This window comes from Tribolium castaneum, chromosome 2 (assembly GCF_031307605.1).
Source record: "Tribolium castaneum strain GA2 chromosome 2, icTriCast1.1, whole genome shotgun sequence".
Taxonomy (NCBI): Eukaryota; Metazoa; Arthropoda; class Insecta; order Coleoptera; family Tenebrionidae; genus Tribolium; species Tribolium castaneum.
In genome coordinates, this window is record NC_087395.1 from 4,998,297 (window position 1) to 5,021,155 (window position 22,859).

Here is a 22,859-nt window from a genome sequence, read left to right on the forward strand (position 1 = left end):
TAGTACGAAATGTCGTCACCAGAGGACGTCTAGTTAATTTTTCCCCCGAATAGACGTCTTAAAATGTTTCAGAATGACCAGTTTCCCAATTGATTAGCCGGTTTTCAAAGGTCAATTTGAGAAGACAATTTTTTTCTTTGTAAATTATTGAAGGTCTTAGTGGCCCCAAGAATGCACATTTCACTGTAAAGTTAAATAAAAAACGAAAATGGTAAAAATGGTTTTTTTACTGCAAAAAATGGTATATACGGTTTTGTGAATGTAAACTTAACACTTTTCAAAAGAAATTTAAAACCAGGATAAATTCGGACACGTCAACATTTAAAAAAAATTTTGTGGCTAACTTTTCATCGCAAATTCAATGTTGTCACTTATAATGAAAAATTAATCGCTTGGTGTTTTTAGCCGCAACTGGTGGAGACCACGTAATCAGTTTAATCGACGAAATCTCTTTCACATTCCCTCCATCGCCTCCACTTTCTCAAATCCACGACTTATCTCCCGACCAATTCTGCAACGGCGACAATCGTCCGCCAGACTGTGGCCAAAACTGCATGTGCACCCACCAAGTGGACATTCCGCTGAACGCGATCGTGGAAGTGGTTCTGGTCGATGAGGTGCAATCTCCGAATCTAAGCCATCCGTTCCACTTGCACGGATACGCTTTCAACGTGGTCGGAATCGGCAGATCGCCTGACCAGAATGTCAAAAAGATCAACTTGAAGCACGCTCTCGACCTGGACAGACGAGGTCTCCTGCATAGGCAATTCAATCTACCACCGTCAAAAGACACAATCGCTGTGCCCAACAATGGATATGTTATATTCAGATTTCGAGCGGACAATCCAGGTTGGAGTTTAATTTTTTGGCGATTTTGTTACTTGTGTTTTTTTTGTAGGGTATTGGTTGTTCCATTGCCACTTTTTGTTCCACATAGTCATCGGAATGAATTTAATAATTCATGTAGGGACGCAAGCTGATCTACCGCCCGTTCCTCACAACTTTCCTCGATGTGGGAACCATCTGCCACCTATATCATTACATTAACAGTGATATTAAGTGCTATTTAGATAAAGAAACTTTATACAATTTAATCAAAGTTCGTATGTGTGTTATGAAATAGATCTGTTGACACGGTTGTTGAAAATTATATTTACGTTTTTATTTAATTTTATTTATTTTGTACGCTATTCTAAAGTTTGTTTTTGATTTCATGATCCACCGCTACGCCATGTTAAACAAATTAAAATTTTTCTGAGATCTATTGTACTAGTCGGTTAGTACTCACCATAGATACTATTATGTGAAGTTGGATGTGTGTTTTACCTAAGACTTAATTAACAAAAGTTGTGAGAGTTATTATTACTGTAATAGTTCTTAACGATCTTAAGCTATGTAAGTATGTACAATGTGATGTGAAGGAAACAAACTTTCATCAAAATAAATAGTGTTTTATTTCTTCCCGATTACCACTGAAAAATATATTTATCCATGAGTATGATCCAAATGTAGTTATTTAAGTCCACAAAGCTTCTCATTAAAGAAAAATCAAAACTTAAAAAATGTTTAATGTGTTAAATTTATGATTGTATCATGTCAGGTTTTTTGAAGGAACTAGAGATAAAATTGTCATTTTCGGTTACAGCAAGTCGATATGAACCATTTTAAAGGTTTTGATGCATTTCTAAACAAGGAATTGTTAGAAATTAACTTATTTCAACAAAACTAGTAGGTTTTATTTTGAGCATGAAAAACGTGGGGGAAATTATTTCATCAAAATAAAAAAATTTGGTCTTTTCTCCCTGAAAAAATAAATAAATATAGGATAATTGGGAAAAACCTTGAATGATTTTGAGGAGTATTACTTAGGCCACAGGTTCTTAAGTTACACTTCACAATTTGTTAAAAGGCACTCTTTTCAGAATGGTATAGAATTTTACAACAGCCTACCCTATTTTTTTCCAAAAAAACATCAATATTTTTTATTTCGTAAAAATCTTACAAATTTTACAAAATAGACCCCACAACACTTATATCGACAAAAAGCTCATAAAAATTTCATGCAATGGTGCAATAAATTATAGGGTGTTGCTTTAGTAAAAAACGAGTTATTGCCATTTGTAATTTACCATTTTAGGAATTCCTAGTAGGCGATGAAATATCGCTTTTATTGCAAAAGATGCGATAAAGCTTAAGGAATCAAACGAAAAAAAGGTGGTTAAGTTATTTTGAATGGTTCTGAAGTTATACATTTTTCTGTGGGTGTATGCACGACGCTATTTTCGCACATAAATTGACATAAGTCAATTATAGATAATTGATAATTCTAAAAAACCGAGTGCGTTATATCGACAATTTTGTCACGATTTGAAAAATGTAACAAAATATTGGGGTTTTAATTAAAAAAACAAAACTTAGTTGGGTATTTTATTTTGGAACAGTCTGTATACAAATTACAATACGTTTGTAATATGCCTTATTAAATTCAGATTAATAGTTTGCATAAAAAAAAGTTGTGCAGCATGAACGCACCCCTGGGTCAGCCTGCATACAGGTAAATTACAAAAACTGGTTGACAACATATTAAGAAATTTAGTACAATGTCCAGTATCCAGTCCATTTTGGTTTCGTTTTAAACGAAAAAATTTGTGATAATAGTGGATAACAGAAGTAGAATTTTAGAGAGAATACAAAATGTAAAACTAGAGGATTGAACAAAGAAGTAAGGAGAAGGAAGGAAGAGAAAAGAAGATAGAATAGAGAACAGTAATACACAAACCAAGAACAGGGAAGATAAAAGACATAAAATAGAAGTCAGAGTTTAAAAAAGTCAAATGATAGAAGATATTGGAAACCCCTTTCCAGAAAAGGACAGTGAAACTACTTGCCAGACCAGAACATATGCCATATCGGATAAAGGATACAACATAAAGTAGAGAATTGAAGATAGAGAATAAAAGATAATATACAGGGTGTCTCAGCTAAGATTTTCGAGCTTAATATTTCAGTTATTTGTCAACGGATTGTTATGAAATTTAGAATGCACATATTTTAGGAGATGGTCTTTCAATTAGGGGTAAAAAAATGACCTCAAGTTAAAAAATGAAACTTTTAAACACATTTCTTTTATTTAAAATTAAGCCAAATTACCGTTGGATCATTAAATCCCGGAAAATAAATGGTCACACAAAAAATTAACCAAATCGCTCGGCTGATCAAAAAATAACTCTTTTGTACAAAATTTTATAAGCTTTAATTTTGGTGAAAAGACAAAAATTGATAGGAGTAACAGTTTTTGAGATATAAGCAAAAAACCATAAAAACCAACAACAGTGGCTGAAATTTCTGTGTTGTTGAAAAGGGAATCAATATTCGCCTATGGAAAGTGTCGTTGGACTTTTTGTGAAATGTTATTTATGAAATTTAAAGTTCAAAGAATCGTCAATAATTTGAAGACACAAGAAGCGTACCTGAACTAAATCGAGTGAGGACAATACACGTCACTGGAAACGAAGCAACAGTTGGGGCTGTAATTCAAGCTTTTGAAGAGAATCCAATCAGCAGGTACGAAACATTTCCTAGGTCCTGAATGTTCAAGTGTCTAGAATTTTTCAGTTGTTCAGTCTTTTAGTCTTTTTTTAAAGAATTAAAGCATCCAGTACCAAAAGTAAGTCAAAAATATTGTTTTTTAACTTTGTATGGGTGAGAGATAATTGTGAAATGTCCCTTGCGTGACAGTTACGTTTCTGCGAGTAGGATTGACTTTCAAAATTTAATGGTAGTGCTCATTTGTCTCATAGAAATCTATGCTTTTGCATCTGTACCCACGTTTAACAGTTTGTTTCTCATTTTTCTCGCGAAACAGACGTTTTACACAAACGAGTTTTTTCTGACAGCATTTTTCACTGGCGATAAATTTTTTAATATAAGTCTTAAAAGGCTTAACATTGGTTTATGAATAGTATTAGTAAAAGTTAAGTTTCCTGTATTGGAACTTTGTACCAGTCAAATTGTTTGCAGCGTACAATTAGAGACACATTTTTAATATATGAAATATGAGCAGAAAAAAGAAATGCAAATTGATGACAGAGAGAACACAGAAAAACTAATATTTTTAGCGTTAAAAAATCGTTATAAAATTCTGTTCTTTTAAAAAGCACTAATTCCAACAACTATTTCAACAACATCAAGTTATTGGTTTGCAACGACGGACGAGACAACAAATGTTATAAAGATAAAAAATAATATAACTAGCCAATTTACTTACCGATCGATTTCCATTTTCTAAACTACCAGAAATTAGAAAAGCACTTACCATGTCATCATTTGAATCTACATAATTATAGAAGGCTTTATTAGTTAAAATTTAAGAAAACGCTAATTATAACTACTCTTCAAGCTAAAGAGTCAATAAAAATATTTGGGCCTAAATCTGTGAGTGCAGCCTCACACTCGGTCGAAAAATGACTTGGTTCTGATGTCACGATTAAGGAGGAATCGAAGTGAGTAGAGCAATGGTTTGTGTTAAACAGATTTTACTGTACAATTAATCCTAACTGTACAAATCTTCTTATTTGAAGTTTGGTCAGCAAGTCAGTACTTTGGCAGTCGCTGTTCTGAACGTCAACGCCTGCAAAGTGCATCAATTGCCCAATTTTTGACACAGATATTTCCACATCAGGAAATGAATTTCGTAATCCCGTCAAAAGTCGTCGACCACAATTTGCAGTATTGGCAATATTGCTGAGCTAAACACATTTGCCTCATGTGGTCAAATTGAAATGAAAAAGAAAGATGTTTATTCGAGATTAAACAGTCAAATAATAAAGTAGCGAATGATAATAACTTGTTAATTATTAAAAAATATTGACTTTTTCTTTTTTTTTAGATTATAGCTGTGTTTTTGCTGCATGTTTATAAAATATTGCGGTGTATATACAGAGTGTTCCAATATTAAAAAAACACTAAATTTATGTTTTTTCAAATGGAACATCCTAAATTTTATTGCATTTTTGGACGTAGCTTTTAATACCGATGATTTTAATCTTGGGTTGGCCGATTCTACGTAGTTTTTGAAATAACTTAATAACTTTTTGACAAAAACACGTTTTTTTTTAAATCATTACATAAAAACTAAGACTCTCAGAAAAGTATAACTTTCACCACCTTAAAAAAAAAGTTCAAACTTAAAGAATATATATTTTTATCAGCTTACTGTTATCAAGAAGATAAAAAATGGAGAGATTTGTTGCAAGTTGAATAATTTCAAAATTTTAAATAGAACACCCAATTTTTTATTTTCGCATCTAAAACAACTTTAAATTGTCTCTCTAAAAACAGTTAAGTGTCTTTTGCTGATTATTCAAATGATATTTAACAATAAACATTTAAAAAAATTATTAACAATTATTTCAGTAGTCGAAAAACGAAATCTTCTGCTAATAACAACTTTAATATTACCCTTAGGGTATTATTTGTCATTTATTACAGTGATATAACCAAAATTTTAATATTTTTGGCGAATTTTTAATTCTCGTATAAATTCCAACAAATAGTCTGTGGTGGAGTTGCTATGGTTGTGGTATGGTTTACTATGGTAATAACAATGCTCATGAATTGTTGCTAAAATTAACTTGAAAATGGAATTTCTTTTTAGTTATTAACTTCAGGCCTTTGAAACTTTATGTTTTTAGATAGAAAATGTAATAATCTTTGAACAGCAAGAACAAAAAATGGGGTGTTCCATTTAATTTTTCTAAGTTATTCAGCTTTTACTTCTTAATTTTTCTATGTTTATAATTGCATTGCCCTGAACAATTACAACAAATTTAAGTTTGAACCTTTCCCTTTAAAGTGGAGAAAGTCTTACTTTTCTATGATTCTCCGTTTTTGTGTAATAAATTTTTAAATAAAACATGTTTTCGTCAAATCGTCAATCAAATTATTTCAAAAATTAAGCAGAATTAACCAATACGAGCTTAGATTAAAATCATCAGTATTTAAAGCTACGTGCAAAAATGTAATAAAATTTAGGGTGTTCTATTTTAAAAAACAAAACTTTAGTGTTTTTTTTAAATTAGAACAGCCTGTATACATAACGCAATATTTTAGAAACATGCAGCAGAAACGCAGCTATAATCTAGAAAAAGAAAAATTTAATATCTTTAATAATAAATATGTTCTAGAGCTTTTTCAGATCCTTAACACAGTCTGTATCCTGTAGAGAAAAGTCTTTTAATGTTCTCCCCCAAAAATGAAGCTTATTGCTGCATGCAATCCAAACGACGGGGGCGTCAGTTGAAAACCGTGTTTTATGCAAATTTTTCAAAAATTGTTAAATTTTCCGGATTTTATAAAAAGGAAACAAAAAAACTCACCACTTTTTTTATAAAAATGTGAAACAATTTAAAATATTGTAATCTTATTTTCAACATACAGGGTGCTCAAAAACAAGCGCACCAACTCAGTGGTACGTTATTGAGAAGCAAGTGCAGATTACGGGAAAAATGTTTAAAAAATTCCTAAAGTTATATTTTGAAAAATCTAGAGCTACAAACTTATTGTGTTAACTTCTTTAGTTTTCATTATTTTTTTATGTATTTATGTTTCATACCAAGTAATCGTTCCGTAACAAAACGATGAATAATTATTTTCAAATTTACTATCAGATTTTAGCAGTTTTTTTAATTTAAAAAAATTAAAATTCATCCAAAAAATCGCAATGTGTAGATGTGCCAACACTGGCAATTATTTCCTAGGAAACCGTTTCAAAAGTAATTTATTTTCATTGTTGCTCAAATTCTATTGCGATCATGACTGTTAGACAACGTTGCCACATATCATTTATCTAAAATCCGTTATTTATCAATAACTTTAATACAAAGAATTTTTTTACTATTTTTACCGTTATATGTAACCAGTTCTCTACCACACACCATTGAGTTGGTGCGCCAGTTTTTGAGCACGCTGTATAGTGACTTGAAATTTCTACTATTTCATATAAAATGAACTGAAAAAACGATTTTCAACGAACAAAAATATTTTCAAATATTTTTTTAATAGTAACGTTAGTAAGTTTACAGATATTTGAGTTTAAGGCTCTGTTTTTGTTAATGTTAATTTTTTGTAATAATTACAGTACCAGTTCATTTAGCAACTAAAAAAAAATGCTTTAACTTCAATGTTTGAATCCGAAGCCTTCAACCAAAGTAAAAATAATCAGCGAAAAAATTATCTCCCTCCCAGTTATCATTTGTGTCGTGTCTCTCGTTTGAAAATTTTAAAAATGCTGCGTTTGGTGAGTTTTAATTTTCAAAACATACCATACAAGCCCAATTTCAGTCCAATTCTGCAAGAAACTCTTGTGATAGATTCATTCCGCTTCGCCTCAACGACGAAATATCACCAGACCCATCAAACTTTGATCCCTTAGACCACGAAGTAATGGAAAACACCGGCTTTATCAATTATGCCAAAATCCGATACAACCGCAACAACTACAAAAACGCGTTACGAAGCGCTTTATTACCGTACGAACCGAAAGTTTTGAATTTTTTTCCACCGAAAAAATTCAAAGCGAAGAAAACACCGGGCACGGAACATACTTGGCCGGTTAAACCGAGGGAAAAGCCGGTCATTGGCTTGCCGAAGACTGTCCTAGACATGCCCCAATTCGATTCCACTATCTGTAAACTATTTCCAAGCTATTGGATTTTTTCTGATTGGGGATTTTAGTTCACCATGTTTGTGATTGGAGCAGTGAAGGCTGTATTGCCACCATTTTCCAAAACGAGGTTCACATATGGAACCATGTTACGCAGAGAAGAATAAGAATTACGTCTACAACTCATCGAATAGAGTACTCCATCAAGTGGAAGAATGGAGGGACGCAGTTTGCGGTCGGTTTGTTCCCCAGCAGTGTCGGAATTTGGGATGTAGTAGCAAACAAGGTTGGTAAACTTTTTTTATTTTTTCATAAGTCGTAGCTGAAGAAATTAAGGCTAAAGGGGAAGACAGAGTTAAACTTAAATTTTTATATTTTTAGCAATATTTGTAATCTAGTTCTAAATCGAAAAAAGAAATTGAGTCTTTTAAACAATTAGAATTTGCGGCAACGTAACACTTTTTTGAAAAAAAAAACATTTTTTGTTAAAATTTTAATGAAGTATTTATAATATTTCAAAATACGTTTAGGGGAAAGATGCACGAATAATACGAATAGAATGCGACCAAGAAACTAGAAAAACGCGAATATTCATTTTACTTTGACAATATTTGCCGCCGAGAATCTCCCATAGTGAAGTGAAGAATAAGAGAAAGAGAGAGCAAAATAAGCCTCCATCAACTAAGACTGGAAGGTCTGTAAGATGATAATATCTGCTGGTATTCATGTACAGGGTGCTGCATTTTGGATGTCTGAAAAGAAGATCTCCGAAACTAAGAGGTTTAGAGAAAAACAAGTGACGCATTCTTGGGTCCGTTTTTTGAGAAAATGATTTTGGTCATCGCTTTTAACCATTTGTTTAGCTGTAATAACATAAAGTATTATTTTTTTTAATGGGTATCATATAGGTGGTATCTTTGAAAAGCTTATTTTTTTCTCATTTGATTTGATATGTAAATAGACATGTAATACACCTTTTTTTAGATATTTAAAAAACATAACATTTCGCTTTTTCTTTATAGTAGGCTATAAAAAATTGGATTTTCAATTAAAACTATGAAAAATGAATTACCCAACAAGTAGTTATAATTAAATAATTTTTTTAAACATTAGTTAGTTCAAAAACATCATAATAAATTAGTATTAGATCAAATTTTTGCGATTAATAAAAATTATTTGTTTTTAGATTTATAACAGCAAGCTCATTGTATTTTCTGATTAAACAGAAATGTCGTAAAAGAGGAAAAATCTTATTAATTGAATAATCTATTAATAAAATTTTATTTTACAAAAAAATGTCAATCCAAACACCAAAATCAAATCCCATCTGCGGTAAAAAAATACATAACATTATCAACGTCATCTCAGTTCCACTTCATTAAATCATAAAAAAGTGTGATTAAATGGTAGTGACACATTGCTTTCAATTTTTTGGACATTTTTTATGTAATTAAAATTTGCGACAATTGTATATTTGTTTAATTAAAAATAACTTTAATAACATTTTTTGTTTTGATAATTTCACATTTTTTACTTCTAGATTATTCACACCTATTATGTGAAATAATTTTTTCATGGCCAACTACTTTCAAATATTTTAAATATATCAATGGTGTGTGGTAGAGAATAGTTTACATGTAAAGGTAAAAATAATAAAAAAATTCTTTCTGTTAAAGTTATTGATAAATGATTAATTTTAAATAAATGATATGTGGCAACCTTGTGTAACGGTCGTGATCGCAATTGAATTTGATCAACAATAAAAATAAATTATTTTTGTAACGGTTTCCTAGGAAATAATTCCCAGTGTTGGCACATCTACAAATTGTGATTTTTTTGATAAATTTTAAATTTTTTAAATTAAAAAAACTGTTAAAGTCTGATAGTAAATTTAAAAATAATTATTCATCGTTTTATTAGGGAACGATTACTTAGTGTGAAACATAAAAACATTAAAAAATAATGAAAACTGAAGAAGTTAACAAATTAAGTTTGCAGCTCTAGATTTTTTAAAATATGACTTTAGGAATTTTTTCAAGATTTTTCCCGTAATCTACACGTGCTTCTCAACTGCGTACCACTGAGTTGGTGCGCCAGTTTTTGAGCACCCTGCATAAAAATATGAAACTGTATTTATATTGTTTTCAGTTCAGAACAAATAAGCTTTTCGAAAATATCACAGCCAACAATAATTTCTATTTAAAAAAATACAGTTTTATGTTATTACAGCTAAACGAATAATTAAAACAACCTGAAAATTCTCTGTAAAAGGGTGCCTGTTTGTTTCAGATCTCTATATTTTATAATAAAAAAGATATAAATTTTTAAAAATTGTGCTAAAATTGTAGTATTAGTTCTTTAAATACAGTGATGCATCAAACATCAGTGATGTTTTTTTCTTTTTGAGGTAATGTTTATTCGTTACTTTTGTAAGTAATTTGTATGTGTAAAAGAGTTTATATGACATCAAAATCTACTTTTAACTTTCGAAAACAATAAGTTAAAATTTAATTTAATTATTTTCGGTAAAAAATCAATTTGTAATAAAAATTTCTAATAATGCAGACAGCAAGTAATGTCAAATTACGTTCAATTCGTATTTTTGTGAAATTAAATTCTCTGAAATACATAAAATTCTCTCAGAGGATGTTGGAATTATAAGTGAAGCCCAAGTACACCTGCTTCCCATTCCAAGAGAAACTTTAAAAAAACGGAAAAGGATTGAACAAATCAACGAAACAAATAGAAACTACTCGTATAATAATCCAGAATTCAGCATTTGCTAAATTATAAATGCTTAATTTTTTTCTGTATGTTGGTACTCGTACGTAAATATCTTTCAAATTTTTTTTGCACAAAACTTCATTTAAGCATCGTTTATTTTAGAACGACAGTTTGGTTAATTAATGTTTTCAAATTTTTTTATTTTATAATTACAACTATTAATATTTTCAATTCATTAATAATAATTACTTAAAAAATTGTAGAAAAAAATCGAGTAGAGAGATACAGAAGAAAATACGTAGTTTTAAAAATTTTGCATAGCATCTGAAGGGAAATGTATAAAAGGCAAAACCTGTCCTTTACTAAATAACTTCTCGATATTAGAGGAAAATTTTTATCTACTAATAACTTTTTTTGTAATGTTTATTAATATTTTTTGTTGGTTACTAGAAATTGAATTTTTTCAATATCACTGAAAATATTTTGGTGGCGGGACTAAAGATTTTACAAAATTCGCGTTTTGCTAACTTTCCCGTTATCGAATTTTGAAACAAAAATACATTTGTGATCAGTAAGAAATGGAGATTCGTCGTCCTACCTTCGTTTTCAAAATTTTATTTTAATTTTAATGTCAAAGAATTAAAAATTATTACATTGGCGCAAATTTAATTACGATGCTATAACTAAAATTTTTTTCCGTTTCCGAAAAATTTAATGAATAATATGATAATAGAAAAATAAATTCCGCGCCATACACATTAAAACGGGTTCCCCATTACCCTTAAACCTTAAACAATCGATTATTAGTCATTATTTCATTCGAATGTTTAAAATTGCTTCAAAGACTATCTTTTTCATTCATTTGACATGAAAGAGCCTTCAAACCTTTTTCATAAAAAGTCTATTAAAATGGCTGAGGATGTTTGGAATCTTCAAGATTTGTTAGGACAAAATCATTGTTTCTTAAATTTTTCTGAAATTCCAAGTCGTAGTTAAAAAGTTGCTCGGATATGCGATCCGAGAATTCTGTCTTTGTTTCAAATGAAAGACAATGAATGAAAGATATGATTTTTTTAAGATTTCGCTAAAACGTAAACTTTTGTTTATAAGTCGAAAACAAAAGACGATAGCGGAATGCGGTTTTTACCAAAATTATTTTCTTAAAAAACGGACCTAAGGAAAATTCTCTAAACCTTTTAGTATCGGAGACTCCCCATTCGGACATCCAAAATGCAGCACCCCTACTGTACTGTTTTTGTCATTTTATAATTGTTTTTTCTAAGAATTTTTTTTAAATTTTTATCCCCATATACAAAGTTATACAGTGTCTCAACTAAGACTTTCGAGCCTGATATCTCAGATATTTGTCAACGGATTTTTATGAAATTTAAAATGTAGATATTTTAGAAGATAAAGATTAAAATCCAATTAATTCAACAACTCAGTCTTAAAAACGTAATTTTTCATGCCTTTTTAAAATATTAAGCCTTTTAAGACATATTAAAATATTGAACGTCAGTGAAAAATGCTGTCAGATAAAACTCATTCGTGAAAGACGTCTGTTTCGCGAGAAAAATGAGAAACAAAGTGTTAAACGTGGGTACAGATGCAAAAGCGTAGATCTCTATGAAACAAATGAGCATTACCATTGAATTTTGGTCAACCCTACTCGCACAAACGTAACTGTCACGCAAGGGACATTTCACAATTATCTCTCACCCATAAAAAGTTAAAAAACAATATTTTTGACTTACTTTTGGTACTGGATGCTTTAATTCTTTCAAAAAGGACTAAAAGACTGAACAACAATTGAAAAATTCTAGATACTTGAACATTCAGAACTTTGGAAATGTTTCGTACACTGCTGATTGAATTCTCTTCAAAAGCTTGAATTACAGCCCCAACTATTGCTTCGTTTCCAGTGACTTGTTTTGTTTTCACTCGATTTAGCTCAGGTACGCTTCCTGTGTCTTCAAATTATTGACGATTCTTTGAACTTTAAGTTTCATAAATAACATTTCACAAAAAGTCCAACGATACTTTCCATAGGCGAATATTGATTCCTTTTTCAACAACACAGAAACTTCAGCCAGTGTTGTTGGTTTTTAAAGTAATTTCACCAAATTAACACAATTTTACTTTTCTGACAGCGCGCACACTTTTGACAGTTTTTTTCAGTGGTACACAAAATGCAGCATAGAAATGCTTCATCAATTATTTCAAAAGGTGACTGTCCAAATTACTATCAAAATTTGGATTCAGTTTTTAATAACATAACATGCTTCAGAAGCAACATGTCCACAACTCTAGCAGCCAAATCGCTATGCGATGTTGTGTTATCAGCCTTTGAAAACAAAGATTATGCCTCAATAACATGTTTTGACCTTACAAAGGCATTTGATTGCGTGAATCATGATATACTTTTGAACAAATTGCAATATTATGCTTTAAATAATAACTTCATTTTGTTACTTAAATCGTATTTATGTAATCGTAAACAGTTTGTGTATCTGAATGGATATACTTCTGCATTAACTGAAATCGTTAATGGAGTACCGCAAGGTTCGGTTCTTGGACCGCTGCTATTTTTGATTTTTATTAATGATTTGCCTCATGCGTATTCCAATGGTCATACGGTACTTTTTGCTAATGACAGTACTGTTATTAATAGAAGTGGCGATTTAATTTCTCTTAGCTTGGCTGATAAGGTGGCTCATGAGTCTGTTTCTAACTGGTTCTCCTCTAATAAGCTTGTAATCAACACTGACAAAACTCAAACTGTTTTATGTTCGCTTAAACCTCTGGAAAACAGAGCTAAAGTTAAATTGTTAGGCATTATTATTGATTCGAAGATTACTTGGGATAGTCATGTTGATTATATTTTATATAAAGTTTCCAAACATCTCTTTTTGCTTCGTATGATGCGAATAGTCACTTCGGCAAACACGTTACTTACTCTACATCACGCACATATTATAAGTGTCATATCGTACGGTATTCTTATTTGGGGCCATTCATCACATGCTTCTGAGATTTTTATTTTTCAACGTAAGTGTGTCCGACTGATAGCGGACCTTAGTTGTAGAGACGATTGTCGTGTTGCCTTTTCCTTTCTCAAAATTCTTACTATGCCATGCCTGTACATTCTGCAAAGTTTGATTTTTATACATTCTCGCTTATCAAACTACGATATGGCAAACCATGCTTACGGCACTAGAAACTGTGAGTTACTACGACCTGCTTTTTCCCGAATTAACAAATTAAGAGGTGTAGACTACTTTGGTGTCAAGTTTTTCAACTTACTCCCTGAGGCAATAAAAAAGCTTAATGCTTCGTGTTTTAAAAAGAAAATTAAAGCATTTCTTCTAAATAATGCGTTTTATAATTTTGATGAGTGTGTTCGTCACTTGACATCTCATCATCAGGTATAAGTTCCGCTTTGACGAGTGTAAACATACTTATATGTAATAACACAATGAAAATTTTTCTTGGACCAGCTGAGCGATTTGGTTTTTTGTGTGGCCATTTATTTTTCGGGGGATCCAACAGTAATTTGGCTTCATTTTAAATAAAAGAAATGTGTTTTAAAATTTAATTTTTTAACTTGAGGTAATTTTTTTGTCCCTAATTGAAAGACCACCTCCTAAAATATGTGCATTCTAAATTTCATAACAATTCGTTGACAAATAACTGAGATATTAAGCTCGAAATTTTTAGCTGAGACACCCTGTATACTTTTAAAATTTTTCATTTATTTCCCCCCACTTCTTTTGAAAATACGAAAATACAGATCATACATTTTTCCCAATATCAAAACTCATTCTTGTACCTACTCATAGCTCATTTGTTGGGAATCCTGTGGCCACTACGCCCACAAGTGCAAAGTCTTTGCCCTCGAGTGGATAAATGCCCAACTTTTGGTCACCGGATGTTCTCTAGGATCTTTGAAAGTCTTCAATTCTGAGCTAAACAAAATCAGGGAGTCGACTTTTGCTCACACTGGTGCCATTTTAACCATCGTAAGATCTTGCGACAGCAGATTTATTGCAACGACTGGAATGGATAAAATGATGATTGTGTGGAGAATCCCAACTTTGGAGAAACATTTCACATTTGAAACGGACACAATTAGCCGGGCAGTGGCATGGCACCCCTGGCGTGGCTCTCTTCTGGCAGTAGGAGTAGGTCAAAGGAATGGACACATAGTCATTTTTAATATAAATAAGAAAAGTTCTATCGCGGAGGAGAAATTTACTTATCGCAACGCTACAGTCAATTCTCTCACCTTCAACCCAATCAGTGGGGAGCTTGTGGTGAGTTTGCAAAGATTCTTTTTTATACCGGGTAAAGAAGATCCAAAGATATACCGGCTTTACGACTTAATCCGATATTTAACTTCAATAATTTTTATGACGGTTCAACCACAAAACACCATTTTCAGCCCTCAAAAATAAATAATCCCAAACAGAACCTCTCGATGTCGTTCCAGACCCGTATTCAGAACTTTCATGTTTAGGTTTAGGTAAAAAATGCTACTTTAGTTTTATAGATTTTTTGTGTTTTTTTGGTTGGGCTAACTTAACGGTGGCCCAACCATTTTATGTGCTGGACGTTTTGTTTATGCCATTTAAAAGTCCTTTAAAAATGCTGGCAAATGCCGTATTTTAAATAAAAAGTGCTGGGAAAATAACAAAGTTTTTCAAATTTAAATAATGGTTGGACTAACTTAACGACAGCCCAACCATTCATATGCTAAACGATTTCTTTATGTCAACTAAAAGATCTTAAAAAATGCTGGCTTAATTCAAAAAGCGAGAAAATAACATTGGTTTTTAATATCGAAAATTGGTGGGCTAACTTTTTAACGGTGGCCGGACAGGCCAATCTTACACCGAGTGCTCTACGATTTATTTATACATATGAACTAAAACGTTTTCAAAAATACTGGCAAAGGCTATACGGCAAATAAAAAGAGCTGGGAAAACAACAGTTACTTTTAATTCAAAATTTATTAGGCTTAAAAAAGTTTTGAAAATCCACATAGAAATTTTAGAAGGAGTTATACCTCTAGTAAATTCAAAAAACAAGGACAGCATGTTAGTATGGAAAGGCGAAGAAAATATTTTCTCTAAATGTACTAACAAAACTGAAGATAAGTTATATTCAGCTGTACCCAAAGAAGCAGACGACCCTCTTTCTTTGCTAGAGAAAACACATAACAATTCCAAAGAAGTGGAAACAACAAACGATGACAACGACGAGACAATGAAAGATGAAGAAGATAGAGCAGTTGACAACTGGAGAGGGGAAGGTGCAACTAAACCTAAACGTCCACGGAGATCTTATTTGGAAAATCAAAAAGAATGGGAATTTATGGAACTTTCGGCACGGACGAAAACAATTCCTATATCTTTAATTAAAAATGGAAACTGTTCTACTTTAAGAACAATCACGATTAATAAAAAAAGTTTATGTTTACTAATACGTGTGGATTTGATGCACTTGTTCAAATATTGTCTTCATGTTACTGTGACTGCCCCGCATTTAAAGAGGGTGTTGTAGATGATAATTTTCTGGCCGAACTTTTATAGAATTTGGTCAAGGAAAAAATATCTAGACATTCTTACATATTAAGAGCTAAAATTTTGTCTCAAATTTTTGATGAAGTCCTCAGACCCGATGGTCTAATGGAAATTCCTTGCGTATGTACCGAACAATTATTAATAGATAGCTTAGCTAGGTGTTTTTATTAAACAATTCCAATTCATGTGAATCTACTAAAAAAAATAAACGATATATGATGTACCTAAGTAAGCACTACAGCTCCTGCATTTAAGGGGGAGAAGTTTCGATATTAAAAACCAATGTTATTTTCTCAGCACTTTTTAAATTAAGTACAGCACTCGCCAGCATTTTTTAAGGTCTTTTAGTTGACATAAAAAACTCGAAGGCACTCGGTGTGGTTGGGCTGTCGCTAAGTTAGCCCAACCATTATTTAAATAAAAAACTTGTTTTTTTTTCTCAACACTTTTTATTTAAAGTACAGCATTCGCCAGCATTTTTCAAGATCTTTTAGTTGACATAAAGAAATCGTTTAGCACATGAATGGTTGGGCTGTCGTTAAGTTAGCCCAACCGTTATTTAAATTTAAAAAACTCCGCTATTTTCCCAGTACTTTTTATTTAAAATACGGCATTTGCCAGCATTTTTAAAGGACTTTTAAATGGCATAAACAAAACGTCCAGCACATAAAATGGTTGGGCCACCGTTAAGTTAGCCCAACCAAAAAAACACAAAAAATCTATAAAACTAAAGTAGCATTCTTTAAATAAATAGCAGCATTCTTCAGCACTTTCCGAACATATTTGAATGCCGTATGTGCATTTTCAAAATTTGAAAGTGGTTGGGCCAACTTAACGCACGTGTTTTGGAGTTAGAGTAAAGATATTCCTTTTGAAGATAGGGTGACCCTTGTGTATAAAAAAACAGTCAGTTTTTTTAATTTTAGGCGAGTTATTTCGTCCGCGATGCGAGAGACAGACGCAAGGGGGTCGGAGTTGTAGTCGTTTTCTCAAATATTGACCGAATAGAAGAGGAACTGCATCTCCACGATGGTCCGATTTTGTATCTATTGTGGGGAAACAAAGGTCGGAATTTAGGTAATACTGTTTTTTATTAAATTTTCTTAAATAATTGTAAATTAATTATACATTGTAGCGTCGGCAAGTGCCGACGAGAATTTGTGTATTTGGGATTTTTTCGGAAAAATGGATGAACAAAGCCAAAACGGAAGGAAGAAGAAAGAAAAAAATACACCTACAAGTTCGGTACTACGTTCTACTATTAGATAATTTTAATGTGTTTGTTTGTGATTTTAAATTATCAAAAGCGGGTCTTAAGTACAGTTTTATAATTTTACATTTGAATAAATTTTTACAAAAGTTTGCTTTTTTGACACCCATGATAAAAATAGAGACAATGTTTCTTATAATCGAATAGTTTTGACATTCAGTGCAGATCCGAAATAATTATCGGTTTACTAATAGTTGTATATTTTCATAGTTATTTGCTAATTAAGCTCCTTCGAAATAATAGTCAGAAGGCAATCACAAATTTGAAGTGGTTTTAGACAATAATTTAGATTTTAAAAAACAAAAATATAATTTAACATTTATCAAAACTTTTGTACCAAAAATGAAAATACGAAAAAACCTTGAAACTAGAAAAGCATTTCATCGAAACTAGTAATAAAGTCATTATAATTCGTTCACATTTTTTTTTCAGTTTTGAATACTATATTCGTATTCTTTTCTTTCTAATTCTAATTCTTTTAGAGCCTACATTAGAAACTTTTCAACTTCTAATATAGCTAGAGCTTTAAAAGTTTGTATACCATCCAAATTGACTGGGTTCAACTAAATTGATTTTAAAACGGCTGAACGTCCGTTATATGCTTAAGAGTATACAAATTGTATCGTTTCAGATGTTTATTTTTCTATCTTCATTTGTTCTTCGGATACAAAGCTAACTTGATTTTTTTTAATAGCAACAAGGGTCAAATTTATTATTTTTGAAAAGAGCATTTTTTTCTGAATTCTATGGTATAACACATGCATACCTTGATTTAATCTAAATTTAAAAAAAAATAGAAAATTTCTAAAAATGTAAAATTTTATTAGCCTTGGAAATATTCATCATCTATCGTATTAACCAAAAAATAAGTAAAAGTTAAAAATAAGTGTTAAAATAACACTTTTAACTGAAAAAAACACGTTTTAATTAAGAAATTTTAAACACGGAGTACTTGATTTTTATGCTACAAACGATGTTTAAACTGATTTCCACTAACTTCTTGGCTTTCTGTCTCCATGATAAACCAACATAAGAATTTTTTTTCGCTCAGTTTTACTTAAATGTACCATTATTAAACTTATTATTGCATCCAAGTTTAATTTCTGGCTAATATACAAGTGACGGATATCGCAATTAACAGTATTTTCAAAGCTAACTTGGTATTACTATTCCAGAAAATTTTTGAATTTATATTTTTTTACATTTTAATAAAAGTAAAAGTGGGTACCATGTTACATCATTGAATTCAGAAAAAATGCTCTTTTAAAAATGATTAAATTTGATCCTTCGTGCCATTTAAAAAAATCAAGTTAGCCTTGAATTTTCAAAATAAATGACGATAAAAATTTGAAAAAGCTCTTAACTTAAACACTTTTACTGTTCCCCAAATTTTAAGGTTTTCTGTTAAACCGTTCTGAAAATATTTAACTGTATCCATACTTTTTAGCGACTCTGTATATAGATATCACAGCCTATGAATCCTTGCGATAAGTGAATATTGTTTTGCATTCAATAACCGGAGGTTTGAGGAGTCTTCTAGAATTTTCAAAATTGTCAACTGTCAAAATTCATGGCTAGTATAATTTTTCAAAATGTTTAATAAAAAACTGCTATAACTCAGTTTTTTCAAATGGAATGACCCTATTTTCTTAACGGCAATCAGAAGAACATCTATATTTTTGGTGACTTTTATCAACACGGCCTATACCTGTTACAGTTTTTGAAAAAAAAATCACAAAAAAAACGGATTTTACTTTGTAATTTTTCATAGGTAATCAAGTAGACCTTGCTAAATGGTCAACAATTATGTTAAACTTCAATATTTTATTTAGTTTTTAGCTGGTTCATTATCGAATAAGCAGCAAAACAATAATATCTAATTATGGTTTACGCTAACTTAGTGAATTATGTAAAGTAACTCAGTCAGTCTGTCAAAGAATTTTGAACTTTTGAACTGAACAAATCAAACATTTCTTTTTATTAATAGCATAATTTTATCGTATTTTTCGAAAGTTTACTTGATTAAAAATGAAATGAATGACCTAAAATTCAGTTTTTTGCAAAAACTGTAAGAGATAGATACGGAAGATGTAGTGTAAAGGGTTCACAAGCTGTGATAATTTCATTTAAAAATGAACTCATGCAAATAAAAAATGTTATAAATTAATTGACATACGTCAAAACGGTGACAAATCGTGGGTTTAGAGATAAAAATCATTAACTAACATTTTTATGTTTTTGAAATATGAACAAAATAATCACAATTAATTAGTAAAAAAAATCCAAAATAATTCAAGAAGTTATTTCTACATAAATATTAAATATTATTCTTTCATCATATTGTTTTTGTAAGCGTACTATCACCAACCATCAAATTGTAATTAAGAGGTCCCTTATGTGATTAGATTATCTTCTAAAGTGAACGAGTTGGACTGAAAATTAGATACCTAATAGCACATTTTTTCGGCTTTTCTGTCCAATAGAATGCCGTATTTGGCAACCATGAGTTTTTATAAGTGAAAAAAAGATTGACGATGACGTCATTCCTTGGATCGTGAAGGGTTATAGCAAGCTTATAGCAACCTCGGGTATTCCACATGTTTGTTTTGCGCTTAATTTTCGAAGGTCTTTTTACTAAGTTACTCAACTTTTTCAATACTATTATTTAACGCATCTAAATATTTGATTCTTTTTTTATGATTGTGGGTGAGATTAAATTTGGTTATAATGTCAAAAACAGTACTTGATGAGAAAACTTCAGCAGAACACTGTTTTTTAATTTATGCCACACAAAACTTAATTCTTTTATGATTACCTAATTGTTTTTCTTACGATAATGCATCTTACACTTGGTACCATTATCGAGTACTTATGCAAAAAATAATGACGATGCGGTCTTTTTAGTACCTAGCAGATTTTTTTCAACAATCACCTAATTAAATCTCAACTTTTTCACCCTGTATCAAAAATTTTACTTACACAATTTTTGAAAGTTTAGCTAGGTATCTAATTTTCAGTCCAACTCAATCACATTAGAAGATAATCATACTCGTATAAGGGAGCGCTTAATTATAATTTGACGGTTGCAGATATATATATAATTATATCCGGCTCAACTCCGATGTGCCCAAAATTTGTATGGAGAACAAATAAAATAAAAATCAAAATTACAGTTTCTCAAAACTATTTATTCTACTGTTACGTAGATGGCACTTTTATCGTGCAATGCCGTTTCCAAAATTTTCCACCTCACGAATTTGTCGCCAGCTGCCAATGTACGCTGAAAAAGAGGCTGTCGGGCGAATCTTCAAATGAACAAGATTGAAATTTGATTTACACCAAAAAACATTAATCACAATGGTTTTTTACAATTGTATCTTGTTCCTGAAGTGAAACACTACTTCATAGGTTGGTAATTATTTCACTTTAAATGTTTGTAACGAATTAGAAAATTCAAAAGTTTTAATTTTTTTATGAAAAAACCTAAGTGACTAAGTAACCGTTCCCTAACACAACGATGAATAACTATTTTTAAATTTCCCATCAGACTTTAGCAGTTTTTTTTTAATTAAAATTTATCAAAAAAATCACAGTTTGTAGATGTGCCAACGCTGGGAATTATTTCCTAGGAAACCGTTTCAAAAATTATTTATTTTTATTTTTACTAATATTACCTTTATATGTAAGAAATTCTTTACCACACATTGAGTTGGTGCGCCGGTTTTTGAGCACCCGGTATAGTCGATTTTTTTTATAATCAACTGTCTAAGAGCCGTCAGGTTGGCATTTTCAAAAATAGAATTTTTTTTGAATTAATGTTGATGTAATTTTTTACCTGGAAAATTCAATTTCCAAATTTTTCAAGTTGTCTCCAGTTTAAAACTCGTACAACAACACATCTAGTTATTTTAGGCTACCTTTAAACTAACGAATTAACGATTAACACTAACGTCCAATTTTCAAAAATGTCAAATCTGGTGGTCAAAGTGTCAAATACAGAATACAGTCAATTTCAAAAGTGGTTGGACATAAACTTTTAGGGTGATACAGTCTGGTCTTTATCAGAATTTTGACACTGACAGTTGATTATTTAAAAAAATGAACTATAGACCGTTTTTAAAAAACTACAACATTATGACTGTGACATCTATCTATACTTTTGAATGTGCTATATTTATTTAAAAAAATTCATGTTTTTCCGAAGAATAGCAATTCCTACACAATTACACAACACGCAACAAACATCTGCTAATTCAAGATCAAAAAAAAAAATAATAATAGTACATAAAAGCGCTAAAAATGAAATAATAAGAATATTCAACCATCTTCCGAAAATGTCTCACTCATATTGTTTTAACAAATTTAAAAACTCTTTAACTGAATTTTATAATGAAACCATCGATATGCTGTGATAATTGATAAATCAACCTGTACTGCGTTTTAAATATTTTTTAAGTGTGTTTTTCAATAGTTTATGTAGTGTTAGGTTTATATACTTAATTTTATAATTTAGATATAGGAATTAATTTTTTAAATGTATTGTTTTATTTTAATTATTTATTTCCCTGTATTATTTTATATTTTTGACTTGTTCTGTGCCATTGTGGAGTATTTTTTGAATAAAGTTTCATTCTATTCTATAACCCACAAAACATAAAGGAATATTTTTGCAGGGGAAATTTAGCAAAGTTTCAAACGAAAATATATAGATTCCTCTAGAACGCGGTCATTTTTTTAAATTAGAAAAACTATAATCAACGAAGAGGACGGTTTGTACTTTTTCATAAATTAATAGTAATTTTTAAACGAATCAAACAACTTTCATTGAAAATTGTTCTATGTAGTTGATCAAATTTGCAAAATAGCGCCACCTAGCGCACAATTTAGGAGCATGCCATCTCACTCACTTTGAAATAAATGAAGTCAGAACACCATGCTTCATATCACCACCGCTTGCGCTATAATTTTTTTTTACATAACTTCAAACTATCTATTTTTTGGCGCATATTTGCTTGTAAATAAAAATACACGGAGCAGTCAAGTACTTTATTTAATTCATATTCAGTTAATTTTAAATTTGTATTATTCGAAAAGTTAGTTTTTTAATAACATGTGTTCAGCTTCGATTCAACTAATTGCAAAACTGCGAATTTTAACTGTAATATAAAGGTTCGAGTGAAAAAATGATTTGGATTCTCGAATTCGGGTACTGTCTGTATTTTGGCAACTTTTGAATTTTGCTAATTTGGTTTACTGAAGCGCTACATGGAGACAACTTGAAGAAAAAATCGTAAATATAGAAATACAAATTTATTTAAAAATTGATTATACAAATTATTTATAAACATTATAAATTTATACAACAAAATATAAAACAAGTAGTAGTCTTCTGCGAAATTGAACCGATGAAGACCCGACATTTTTTTAATTGCTGACATAGCTTTAATTCAGTAAAATCTCCACTAAAGCCACATCAACAACTGAAAACTTGTCAGCCACAAGTCCCGCGGATTTTTCCATACTTCGAGCGAATGTTCGATCTAGTCACAAAATCAATCACAATGTGACTCGAAACGAACACCCGAAAAAAATATGAATTTAAGCGGCGAAATTCTTCTTC

The 22,859-nt window shown here is 30.7% G+C and overlaps 2 protein-coding genes and 2 non-coding genes across 5 annotated transcripts in view; 2 read left to right on the forward strand and 2 right to left on the reverse strand.

Moving 5' to 3' along the window:
• The window catches only part of stw (straw), a 53,906-nt gene extending 52,461 nt beyond the window's left edge, over positions 1-1,445 (forward strand). The window contains exons 7-8 of the mRNA XM_008200998.3: positions 406-849; positions 899-1,445. Coding sequence (XP_008199220.1) covers positions 406-849; positions 899-1,047 — 593 coding nt within the window. The 3' untranslated portion in view covers positions 1,048-1,445. The remainder of the gene's footprint in view (positions 1-405; positions 850-898) is intronic.
• Positions 1,446-7,172: 5,727 nt separating this feature from the next.
• On the forward strand, positions 7,173-17,329 carry LOC659043 (protein cortex). 2 transcript variants are annotated; one of them, XM_008201047.3, is made up of 6 exons: positions 7,173-7,297; positions 7,342-7,687; positions 7,735-7,949; positions 14,227-14,700; positions 16,896-17,046; positions 17,105-17,329. In XM_008201047.3, exons 1-6 carry the CDS (start codon positions 7,181-7,183, stop codon positions 17,236-17,238), a joined length of 1,437 nt encoding a protein of 478 aa, XP_008199269.3. In that variant the 5' UTR covers positions 7,173-7,180; the 3' UTR covers positions 17,239-17,329. The 2 variants fall into 2 exon arrangements, with proteins under 2 accessions (XP_008199269.3, XP_064211124.1); XM_064355054.1 differs by having other exon boundaries at positions 7,200-7,297; positions 7,371-7,687.
• A 5,318-nt stretch (positions 17,330-22,647) lies between these two features.
• Mir3843 (microRNA mir-3843) lies at positions 22,648-22,739 on the reverse strand. The gene has a single exon (NR_038673.1). It is a non-coding gene; the product is annotated as a microRNA mir-3843 (primary transcript).
• Positions 22,739-22,850, reverse strand: Mir279c (microRNA mir-279c). Its single transcript, NR_038672.1, has one exon. It is a non-coding gene; the product is annotated as a microRNA mir-279c (primary transcript).
• Between the last annotated feature and the right edge of the window lie 9 nt (positions 22,851-22,859).